The sequence below is a fragment of the Alligator sinensis genome, unplaced genomic scaffold, assembly GCF_000455745.1.
Source record: "Alligator sinensis unplaced genomic scaffold, ASM45574v1 scaffold547_1, whole genome shotgun sequence".
Taxonomy (NCBI): domain Eukaryota; kingdom Metazoa; phylum Chordata; order Crocodylia; family Alligatoridae; genus Alligator; species Alligator sinensis.
Genome location: NW_005842217.1, coordinates 1260140 through 1273035, shown reverse-complemented (window position 1 = coordinate 1273035; position 12896 = coordinate 1260140). Strand labels below are relative to the sequence as shown.

The 12896-nt window shown below is 41.6% G+C and overlaps 1 protein-coding gene across 5 annotated transcripts in view; it reads right to left on the bottom strand.

Annotated features, from left to right (window-relative positions):
• The window catches only part of LOC102375298 (zinc finger MYM-type protein 4), a 54984-nt gene extending 44481 nt beyond the window's left edge, over positions 1 to 10503 (bottom strand). For 4 of the 5 annotated variants that reach the window (XM_025208045.1, XM_025208044.1, XM_025208043.1 and 1 more), the window contains exons 1-3: positions 10414 to 10503; positions 1461 to 1503; positions 814 to 1338 (exon numbers count right to left, since the gene is read on the bottom strand). In XM_025208045.1, the coding sequence (XP_025063830.1) occupies positions 814 to 1315 (502 nt within the window). In that variant the 5' untranslated portion in view covers positions 1316 to 1338; positions 1461 to 1503; positions 10414 to 10503. The remainder of the gene's footprint in view (positions 1 to 813; positions 1339 to 1460; positions 1504 to 10413) is intronic. The other variant, XM_025208042.1, reaches the window with a different exon arrangement.
• Positions 10504 to 12896: the final 2393 nt, after the last annotated feature.

Genomic DNA, 12896 nt, shown 5'->3' with positions numbered 1-12896 from the left:
TGGACCAGGTATCTTTCAGGCTTCCTTAGCTAGGGAACAGATTCAAAGGCAACACCTTGGCTTTTCCATGCTGGCTGGGGAAAGGGGCCACATGAAGCAAATTCCTGTTTCTTTGGTCCTAGCAAGTGGGTCTTTAAGTTGCTTCCTGGATCACTTCTGGGAGGCATCAATGAGTTTCAATACCACTATGAAATGCACATATCAACAGTGAAAGGCATCAATCAATTCATTACTTACAAAAAACTCGTTTCTTTTCTTTTTACAGTAACCTGCACTTTTAATATCCCTGTAACATGGTTGTATTTTTTTGTTAAATATAAAGCATAGATCTAACTATAAAATACTTTCAGAAAGGGATTTTACAGAATCTTGACTGCACTGAAGACTTACTGATTTAAACTTCATCCTCTGTGCTTTAAAAACAAAGCTCAAGGAGGAGGTGGATGTATAAAGAGTTATTCAATCACAGGCTGCAGAAAACTTGTTCGGACATCACATTTAAAAAGTCTAAAATGACACACACTTCCTTTGGGGGAAGCAACCAAACTGGGGTTTAGGCTGTGGTTTTCAAAAGGAACTTGAGGAGGTAAGACATCAAATACCTTTAGGCCTCTTTAAAAATTCTAGCTTTAAAAACAAAATTTGTTATATTTTGAGCCTTGTAAAATGTTGCTAAATGTTTTCCCTGCATTCAGCTGGACACGTTATGCTCATAAAGAAAATGCATTTAATAACTCATTTTAATGCTGAACTATAGCTATTTCTCTTTTTCCTGTTACCCTATACTGCTATTTCTGTGGGTCCAATTGTTACCTGTTTTATCATGGAAACTGCTTTTCAATCTGGAATCTATCTCCTTAGGGATTTTTTCCAAACGTTTTTCACGTTCTTGAAAAGGTCCTTCTCTGTTTTTCTCCTTTGTTGAAAAAGTCTCCTTGCCATTATCTCTTGTTATGCTAAAATCTTTCCGAATTGACTTAAAAATAGGGCCTTGGTCAAATGGTGAAGTGAGGTCCTTTTGGATTGCATTTTGTATTTGAAGTTCTTTTTCACTGTCCAACTCATGTTCTGTAACTCTTTTCCCCTCTCCCAAGCTATCTTCAGCGTGAATCACAGAAGGGAGACTGTCCTTTGGAGAGAAATTCGGATCGTCCTCATTGTCACTCCCAACAACTGGAATCCCGGCAAGATCCCCAGAGTTCAGAAAATAATCATCCTCATCCAGCAGCGAGTTTGCCGATCCTGCTCGATTCTGCATTCCATAGGATATGCCATCAAGGGCAGGTGCTAGGTTGTGATCCGTGTCCTCAGACATCTCTGCATCCAAAATATCACCACCTAGAAAGAGGTAAAAAGACTGAGATTTTCAAAAATACCAGGTTTGGGTTTAACAAGCAATATGCATCCAATACTAAACTTCAGCTCATTCTTAAGTATATATAAATTAAAAGAGCACTTACATTTCTCTGTAAGGTCAAAAACTGCATCAGATTTGTCTTCGAACTATAAGAAACAAACATTACAATCATTACAATACATCCCAGATGACCAAAATAATGTACACTACAACAAATTAACACTTCCCTCCTCAATGCTGGATTTAGAACCATAGAAAATTAGTGTTGGAAGGGACCTCAGGAGGTCATCGAGTTCAACCCCCTGCTCAAAGCAGGACCAGCCCCAACTAGATTATTTTAACCAAGGCTTTGCCGGGTCTTAAAGAACTCGAAGGATGGAGATTCCACTACCTCTTTAGGTAACCTGTTCCAGTGCTTCACCACCCTCCTAGTGAGAAAGTTTTTCCTAATATCCAGCCTAAACCCCCTTGCTGCAATGTTGCCTCTTGTTCTGTCATTTGCCACCACTGAGAACAGTCCAGCTCCATGCTCTTTGGAAGCACCCGTCAGGTATCTGAAGGCTGCTATTAAATGCTCTCTCAGTCTTCTCTTCTCCAGACTAAATTAGCCAGTTCCCTCAGCCTCTCCTAGTCATGTGCCCCTAGCCATTTTTGCTGCTCTCCATTGGACTCTCCAATCTGTCCACATCCTTTCCATAGTGGGGGCCCCAAAATGGACAAAGTACTCCAGATGTGGCCTCACCAGTGTCACATAGAGGGGAAGAATCACTTCCCTTGACCTGCTGGCAACTCTCCCAATGCAGCCCAGTATGCTGTTAGCCTTCTTGGCAACAAGGCACACTGTTGGCTCATATTCAGTTTATTGCAAAGCTGCGGCCCAGCTAGCCAGCCCGCAGCCTGTACTGAAGCATGGGATTGTTCCATCCTAAGTGCAGGACTTTGTACTTGTTCCTTATTGAACCTCATTGATCCTTATTTTGTGAGTTACAATTAATATGAACTGCAACATAGCTACATTCAAAGTTACAAAAAAAAATCCACTTATTTACTGGTTTTGTAGGGTATAGAAAAAGCATACAATGGAGATTTAGAATTAATATGGTCTCTCTTCACATTACAAAGGTCAAAACTTCCATTTCCACATGAAAGAATTTCTAAACAAATAAAGATGAGGGATTCTAATCTGGTCCAAATTAGTTTTCTTTTCATATTGAAATACCATAGTGACGGGAACAATATGAATAGGGAGGTATCAGCACACAGAACTGCCATTGATCTTACGGGCTGCCTAGTTACAAAAAACTACTCGTTATTCTACCCAGAGGATCCTTCCTTTTCTGTAGGGCTAAAATACAAACTAATTCCTAATTTCAAAGAATTATGAGTCTCTCAATGTCACTAAAGTTGAGAAAGGGACAATGCTTCTTTTTTTCCCAAATGTGTTTTCGTTAAGCATTTCTTGATAGATGTTAAAACTGACAGCATCCTTAGAAACTTTCAAAGTAAATGTGCCAACAACTAGAACAGGGATCGGCAACATTTTTGGACAGAGTACCAAAAACACCCCAACCTTGACTTGTAAGATGGTGGTGTGCCAGGCACGGATGGCAGGGGAGCCATGAGGGGCCCCATACTTGTTGGTAGTGGAGCCCCGGCCCCTGTCCTGCTGCCCGCACTCATGCACCCGCCGCCAGCGACAAGCCAGGCTGGGACTCCGCAGATCTCAGCGCAGCAGCTTGCAACCTTCCTGCCACCTGCTGCAAGCAGCCCAGGCTCTGTTGCAGGCAGCAGGGGCCCAGGCTGGCTGGAGCAGGCAGCTGGGAGGCTGCAAACTTCTGCACTGAGGTCTGTGGAGCCCCAGGCCAGCTTGTTGCTGGCAGCAGATGCACACATGCCTCTGGGTGGATGGGGGGGAAAGCTGAGAGGGGCCCAATCCTCATTGCAACCCCGAGCCCCTTCCCTGCCGACTGCCCTGAAGGGCACATGCAAAGCAAAATGCCTTCACATGCCATGCTCTGGCAAACACACTGGGGGTTGCGGACCCCTGAACTAGAACACCCCACAGAATTATTTCTTCTGCTAACATCACCTTGCTTTTCAGTGAAAATGATGGCTGCTTACAGACATAAAAAACTCCAAAAAAACAGTGCTTTACTTTAAACTTGGCTCACCCCTGTGCCAAACCCAGTGAATGCCCAGAAGAGATCTCATGTTAGTTTGACCCAGCTCACCCAATGACTGTATAGACTGGGCGCTTCAGCAGGGCTTTTTTGGTGCTTTATCTAATGGCTGATTGAATCAGCTTTAGAGAAAAGCCCCAAAAAGCCCCGCTTGAAGCACATGATATATACAGACGCTGTGGAGCTGGGTCAAACTAATGTTTTGCTTCTTGTGACGTGGGGGGATAGAGCGGGTTTTCATGTCTGTAAGCAGCCTATAACACTTTTTAAGCCCCATTAGCTATTTTAAAGGCATTCTAATATTTGTCTAAATATTTGTCCTTTGTCATGTCCCTAGTTAGACACTGCCTTACTGCACGGTCATAGCTGCTCTTCAAATATTACTCCGCCTTAAGAAAAGTTGCAGAAGTTTATTGAAAGTGATAAATCTTATATTTTCATTGAACTTTCAAGCCTGTTTACTTATCACTGCTGCCCCCAACCAAGGTCCACCGAGAACATTACCCACAAAATTCTGTGACAGCTCACAGCCAGAAAAGTCTGGAAATAAAATACACAGGTTGGACAGGAATGCAAAGCATGTTGCTGCCCTCATGTTACTTGCTCAGTGTTGTAGGTACAGTCTGGGCTATCAAAGATTGGGTACTGCATCACAAGATGGGGCTTCTGCATGATTGCTGCAGAACGGTTAACCCTCCCAGATAACTCCTAGGACAAGGTGATATCATATTATTTTATATCTCATCTGACCGATGATAGGACATCATATCTTCTTTCTTGTATAAGTTAGGAGAGAACAAAGACAGACTACACTTCTTCAGCTCGTCAAGCTTTTTGGCTTTTACACTGTTGGGAGGTTGGTTCATTCTTCTCCAGGAAAATAATGAATGCACCAGAGAGACCTTACTGGTGGGACATTTTAGGTTTCCAATGGGAGAGAAGAGGTATCTCTCACATTTTTTTGAGTTATATTAACTTTTGAGGTGTTTCTTGGGCTCTTTGAGAGGTAATTCTGGGAGAACATTGAATTGTATTAGTAAATGTTATGAGTCATGACCAAAAAGATGACAAAAAGCCAGAAGGGAAATAAAGAGTGTCTGAGCGAGGCACTAATGTAAGAGAGATGGGGGTGAGGAGGGGAACACAACTAGGTTACAGAAAATACAAAAGTTAGCCAACTAAGGGATGGGGAAAGGGGTGGGAGAAGGGGAGGGAGTGGGGTCGCAACATTGAGAGAGAAAGAGGATAGATACACATGAGCCCATACAATGGTCTAAACGTGGAGGGGGTAGGTTGAAAAAGTTTCGCAGTCTTATAGAGTCTTATCGCGGGGGTCCTTTTCGGGTGGAGTGGAGTGGTCCATCATTGAAGATTCCTCTCGGACCCCATCAGATGCAGAGGAGGATTCAGGCAGTTCCCCTCTGCACCTGGTGGACTTCTGGGTCCGGTAGCAGTCGGTCTGGTGGGGTCGGTGTATTGGTGATGGCCCATGATGTCCTCGACGTAGATGTCACGGGACCAATGGATGGTGCTGGACACCATGAGGCAGCACATCAGCTTGGCGAAGCAGCAGATGTGGCAGGCATGCAGGACACTTTTGTTGCTGGGGCCCCAGGCTCTGAGTGTTCTCATGATGAGCGCAACCATCACGTAATAGCTGCGGCCCCTCAGGATGTGGGCCAGTGGGGTGTACTTCTTCCGCTTGCAAGCCTGGGTGTCCGTGAAGACTTGGCGCCAGTTCCCGAATGGGATGGTGATGTCCACGATCATGATCTTCTTGGCCCCCTCATTTGTGATGGTGATATCAGGGCGCATCCGGCTCTCCAGCCCGGGACGGTGCGGTTCACGGAGATCTCCCCCACTGCAGCTGGGATGGCCTTCACCAGGTGGTCCTGGACAGCGTTGTGGCACAGCGGCCAGGCTCTGGTGTTTCTATACTCCATCACAATCCTTGTTAGTCACCTTTCATGCTTGTCCAGGCCTCTCTGGTCCCAGACCCTTTATCAGCCAATAACACATGGAAGTCCTATAGTTCGTGAAGGCTGAAGTGTCAGAATCCAGCTACCTCCACTCCATGACTGCTTACCTTCCACAGAATTTAACCACCATTACTGTACACAGAGTGGCTCCATATTATGATCCAGAATCATAAAGAATAAAGAAGCGATAAAGAAGCAGCCACAGATATGTGCCAAATTTGAAGGACGAGTTATTTATGGACCTCAAAATGCCACGCTATTCTGTGGCTGACCTGACAGGGCATACAGATAATAATGAATGCTACATAAAGAATGCTGATGCTAGAAAGCACTTCCATGTTTCCGTCGCTGAAGTATTTTGGAAATAAATGGCGGTTAAAATGTACTCCCTTCACTTTGCAGACCTTGTGAGTCAATGTCTACAAAGACACTAAAAGATATGCTTCACTCAATATGGATTGTGGACAATAAATATTGTACAGCACCCTGCACAATGGGTGCTAATTGGAGCTTTAGGCATCAACATAAAACAAGGAAGGCCTTTTTCCTCAGCTGACTTAAAATACTTGCATTAAAGACTGTTTAGAATGGACCCACTATAATTAATTTAATCCCCAATTTACTTTCTGTATACCATATATCACCTTCTAGACTTTTACAATGCTAGCTTTTAATTGACACCTCTCTAAACAATCCTAATAGCTCCTCATAAGAAAATCTTTTCATGCCTTTGACCTACGGTCCAACATCTAAGTGCAATTTCTTCTGTGTCATTTTTTTGGAGACAAGGTAACCCAAATTGAACATTGGAATACAATGATATTACAAGTGACTTTTCCATCTCATTCTTTATGCATCCTAACATTGTTGTCTGCTTAAAAAAATATGGCTGCACATAGAAAACAAATTTTCACCGAGCATCTAAAGAAATCCTGGCAGTGCCCTACTCCTGCAATTTCGGAGGACAGCTCTGGTTCTTAACACAACCCAACTCCAAAAGCTTATCTAAACCACTGCTCCTACTTCTGTGATCTGAATGGGGGACTTTGTCTGCACACTGAAGGAACAAACCAGGAAATCTTGTGAGGTTCAGAGTAGACAGTCGGCTATACTCAGTTTCTTTCCTGAAGAGATGCCTATTTCTTCCTGTGTATCTATAAAATAAAATTTTCTCAATTTGTGATTCATTGAAAAGAAGCACAGCACCACATTCTCCTTTTCCCCTTGTCGGCCATTTTGACTGCACATGATTATAGAGAAGGGGGTTTGTTCTCTCCTCCTTGACCCCACCTCCTGGTTGCTAAAAAGGAGTGTATTGATATAGAGAAATATCTTTTTCTTCACCAGAAAGGATCAGCAAATGTGTGACCTTCCAAAATTGAGATTAAACTGCCTAATTTTCTCTAAAGGCAGAATCCTATGGCATAATGAGTATGTTCAATTTGCAGAGATATCCACAAAGATTATGTATATTCAGCACCTTGTATTAATCAGGTCTTAAAACCAGAAGTCTGCAGATTACCTATTGTAGCCTGCAACAGGAGGAGATTTTCGGTGTTTGTGGGCAATCTTAGGAAGTTCACCCTCAAACAACTGCTCTCGCAGTGGTACAAAATCCTTGGGGGGGCCGGTGGGCGGGCGGGGGGGAAGGTGTTTCAGATTATTTTAACTAAAATAAAACAGTCCTGTAGGTGTGTAACTAGAACAAAGGGTTGACTTCAAAGTTTGAGGTTCTTTTCATATCCAAATATTACAAATAACCATAGAGAGCAATTTGCTCACAGCATGTTAGGTGATCAATCACAAGAATTGGTTTGCAACCAGTGCAAACTGTGATAATGAGAACATAACCATCTCATAAGAAACGCAAAAGTCAAAATCCCAAAACAAAGTGCTGTCGTACTGAGCAACAGAGTGGAATTAAAATAGCAGGATTTGAAATTACCATATTATGCCAAAATAGATGTATCATTATGATGCTGAAATTACTCACAACAAGTGTAATTGGAAAGTAAGAGCAGGAGGGAGGAAATTTTTTTCTTATAAAAAGCTGCCTCACCTGCAATGCCCAATAGCAGAGTTGGAAAGAAGCTGCAAAGTCAGACTAAATAAACAACAGGGTTTTTTATGGTCATATTTTAGCCTTACTTTAAGAATCCTAATGACAGTTAAGTCAGGTCTTAATGCAAGACTTCATGAATAACAAGTACTACTTACTAATATTCTCATGCTAAGTTATCACAGACCTCTTTCGGTGCGTCTATGGGTAGCCTATTTTCCCCTAGATTGTGTACATGTTGGAAGGAATACTGTGCTATAGTTAAAGCAATGATCAGATGTGCTCTCCTAGTACAATATTACACAGTAGTTATATTTTAAGATCTACTGCTCCAATTGCAGCTAATTTTCTCATGCAAATTACTTTGCCATAAACCACTTTGATTTCTTTTTTGACACTGACTTTACTTTGCTTAAAGTTTATTCCACCAAGCCTCTGGCAGAGGTAATGTGTCCTAGTGATCTGAGCATGAAACTAGAGTCCAGTGGGCATGTCTATATGAGATGCCCACTGCACTGTTGTTACTGTGCAGTCATTTAGTACTTGTATAACCAAGTACCAAATGACTGTGCAGTAGGGTCCCGGCACAGCTGCCTGGTGATATTTATTGTGCAGTAGCTCGCTACTACTGTGCAGTAGCACTGTGTCGTGGTATGTGCCGAGTGATGCTACTGCGCAGTGTCTCTTGTCTAGACGCACCCAGTAATCCCCAAATTCTAACTACTCAGCCAGTAACTCATACTGCCTTAAAGTTAACTTGAACTCTGTACCTCAGTTTCCCCATTTAGTATAAGGATACCAGCGCTTCATGGTGCTGTTATGAAAATTACTTAATATACGTAAAACTTATGAACATGTGAATTGCTGCATTTATACTACATATTACTTAGACCCAGATCCTATTGCTTAGGAGCTTGAAGACGTTCTACAAAAAGCAATCTGTGTTCAAATCAGGGGTGCATGAGACATGGGGTACCCCACGCACTGAAAATCAGTGACCCATGTACTATATCGATCACCCATACTCTGATGAGGAATATTCATTATAGCTGACAGCAGCTACCTCCAGACAACTAACCATATCATAGGTAAATACATGTGTAGACACACTTAGTGTTTATGTGCACCTAAACTTAATGTGCTTTTGCTTTAGGCACATTAAAATGATTCAAGCGTGTGTGTACACGTAGATGCACTAATGCACATTAAGATGCATTAAATTGAGGCGTTAATAGCTAAGTCGCATTAGCACATGTGCAGACACGCTAATGCGCATTAACACGTCTACACGTGTGCTAATGCGACTTAGCTATTTGCGTCAAAATTTGATGCCTGCTTTATACAGGTATCAAATTTAGGCTAACATAGCCTTAAATCACCAGTTTTAAGGTGCATTAAGAGTATGCACGTGTAGGCACATGCCCTTAATGTGCCTTAAAAATGGCGATTTTAGGCTAAGCTCCCTTAGAAGAGGCACATGTAGATGCACCTACTCTGACACTGTACAAGGAGGGAGCACATCAGATGAATGAAATTCCAAATGTATTCCCAAAAGCAAGTTTAATAAGTTAAAGCAATATGCAGAATTGTTATACTATTTTGCAAGCCAAAGAACTTTCTGAAAGTGAAGCTATTTTATTTTATTAATAAGATACAGCATGATACTTTTATAAATGCACTTAGGGTAATAGGTATTACTTAAATTTATGCCTAGGACAGACAGATTCTAAAACTAACAAAATTTAAATACCACTATTGTTCAGAATTGAGATGTTTTAGAAGAATCAGAATTAATTTATGATTTTGCCCAGGCAGCAAAGCGACTACATTAATCAATACTTTGCATAGCCACATTGTAACCAGAACAGTGGTCTGCACATGTATGCACATTATAAATTTGACAAGGTGTTTCTGGAAACAGAATTTCTGAAGATGATAACAGTGTACTAACATCTAGCAAAATAAAAGGTTTAACACATTTGTCAGATTTATTAAAATTAAAATACAGCTTGGATGTATTTTTTTTTTATTTAAATCTAAACAAAAACACTGCTGTGTCAAATGTATTTTATTTAATTTGCTACATTTGTCAAAATTATTTACTAAACACTGAAAAGCTCACCACCTGCCCCTTATTTGCCTGGCACAGGTGGCAGAAGGGCACTGACTGGAGCTTAGCACTGATTTGTATTAATTAACCCAGAACTCCCCACTGCAGTAGCATCCAAAACTGTCACACTATAACAACACCCATAAAACCAAACATTTAATTCATAGATCATTTTTGTGCAGTTCAAGAATGATGCTACTCTAAGACTGGAAATGTCACTTTGCAAAAACAGCAAGTCAAAACACATTTTGAAATATAACCATCAGGTTCACGCCTCCATCTCTTTCTTGGTTTCTTTTCCCCAAATAATCTGTAAGGCCTTACATGAAGAACAGTGCTAAGAAAACTCCAACTGGAAAAAAAACCCCCAAAAACAAAAAACACAAAAAACATCCACTAATGCCTTGATCTCCTACCTCTTGTAGTTTCCCTGTTCCCATATGCCGCAGCATATACTGCAACTTTGGAACCCATTAAAAGTTTTTATAGAAGGCAGATTTTTAAAAGTAGTTCAAAATCTAATTAACATTCTTGAACTCAGGTATAAAAAGGTCAGGAAGTGCTCCCTGAGCCCAGCCACATGACTTTGCTGGAAGATGTTAGGCACTCAGCCAACTGCTCTGCCTCTCCTAGATTTGAAACCTGTGCAGCACAAACAGCAAACATTAATCAAGGGTCCTTCCTAGGGTTGCTTTTGCAGAATAATAGAGAGACCCATTGATTCATACCTTCAAAGCACCTACATAGTGAAGAGAGGAAAGGGTAACAAAGAGCCAGCCTGCTGCAAATACCTGCTACAGGAAAAGAAGCACTTCAACAGGAAGCGAACCCCTAGAGGTCACACGAGCCATAGAGATCTGCAAATAAGAGAGCCACAGAGTTGTGCACTGATGACTGCAATTCAGTCCTACAGAGCCCCCTAGCAGCCTCAGCTGCCTTGAGCTGGTGTCTTATTTCTGCCATTCACTTGCTGTGGGTGTACTTTCTGCATTATTTCTGAAGGTACTTTGTCCCTTGCATTTTAAAATTTCAACTACATTCAAGGGTTGTTCGATACAAGCCTCTTTTAAAGCAGATAAAATGCAAGAAAATTAAATTTAGTGATGGGGAATTAGCAGTAGGTAATTGCAACAAGACCTCAACATTTCTTCACATGTATGTTGGAGAAAATCTCCTTAGTTTGCCAGTTGGCTAAATAACTTATTTTCTAATACTATAAAACAGAACTAGGACATTTACTTTGGGAAAAGATGCAAAAGTACATTAATTTTAGAGGCAGAGGCCCTAACTGTACATGGTGCAAACAAAAAAAATCCCTCATCCCTTCACAAGACTGGGCTCAGGCATTTTTTTTAAATCAAGATTTTAGGCTACCTGTAAATAAATTGGGGCGGTGGCTGTCAAGATAATCTACAAATCCAATTAATGCTGTATACATGGTCAAAAAAACTGGAAGGGCAGAAATTTTTTCATTCTGTATTGCTCCTGATCTTGTTGTTCAATAAATATTAAGCTTTACTTTATGCAACAATACCAGACATCTTAAGTATTAAAACTGTCAGAATGTGTAATAGTTTAAAGAGTGAGCTGCTAACCTGATAGTTCACACCTAAACTGTGAATGGTACTTTGCAAATCACAAAAGGAGTGTTCAGCTTATGTGCATTTTGTTCCATCCCACCTCACTTTTTCCCTGCAATTTTTTTTTCAGTTCCCAAGTATTGTAGTTCACATAAAGCCTTAATCTACATGATGCTGTGGCAGAACATCCAATATAAAAAAAATATCAGCTGGAGACAGCCCGCAACTGATATGAAATCAAGCAAGTACAATTCCCCCATCTAAATGCACACACACACTATTGAGTGTCTAACAAATGATTCAATACTCTTAGCCTGTACTTGCTAAAAAGCAAAAGGGATCCCTATCCCCATCAAGAAATCACCACAAAAACATGCAACAGAGGAAGAATCCTCTTGCTGGGCCCCCTATAGGAAGGAAGTAGCACGCAGCAGTTTTGCGTTGATCTCATCTGAAGCCTGCAAGTTTAGCTGCATGGACTTCAGAAATGCTTGTAAAAAAAATATAATTTTTGTATCAGTTGTGTGTTAAACCCCTCTCTAGATGTTCATTTAACCCTAGTATTTTACTCTGATTACACACATTTCAACAAAGCTTTGGCAGGAATGATCTAGTTGGGGATGGTCCTGCTTTGAGCAGGGGGTTGGACTAGGTGACCTCCTGAGGTCCCTTCCAACCATAACTTTCTATGATTTTATTAACCCATTAGAATGGCTGCATTTTCCATTTGCAAGTGTATGTATAGAAGGATCTGTCCACATCAACAAATGAATGAGTTAACTTAGACAAGGGATATCAAAGGCTGGATCTAGTCCATGGAGCCCTATCATCTGGCCCATGGCGCTGCCTCCAGGGTCTCTCACTGGACCTGGCATGCTGTGTGCAGCATGTGCCTGGATCAGTCCCGTATGCCAGACTGGACCAGACCCAGCATCATGCTGAATCGTGTGCCCAAAGCTGGCCTGTGGGCCCAATACAGTCTGTGGACCAGCTCCACGCTGCTCGCTTAGCCTGAGGACCAGTCCCATGTTACTGCCAGATGAGTTTGACACCTGCGACTTACGTGATCATACCCTGCAACATGCTGAATACCTTCTGCTCCCCTGTAAGTCAATGAGAGTTGAGATTACTCAATGCCTCAATCATGTTATTGGAAACAATGTGAAATGGACTAGTTGGGCCCAAGATACAGCTAGCCAATGCTTGGGACAACAAATACCAGCACACTGTTTGAGACCAGAGGACCCACACACCAGAATATAAGAGAAGTCAGATATTGCTTCACTCAATGTCTCCCCCAAGAGATCACGATAACCATGCTAGCAATTATTTTCTCAACACTTATGTTATGAAGAGAGTACCAGTTGCTGAATGGACTTGTGATATAATGTTTTTGTTTCCTTCTGGTTTTGGTTCTAGTCTGCCCTCAACTAAGATGCCTACAAAATGATGCTGCATGTAAATTAAAAGAACACATCCTCTTGTTGATGAAAAACTACACCAGGGGTTCTCTGACTTTCTCATATGGTCCATATGTTAGCAGTACCGCATTCAGGGCTCAGATCTTCAACCAGTAGGAAGAGTGCAGATTTCCTCTCTGCTCAAAACAGATCAGTGCAAACCAGAACAGT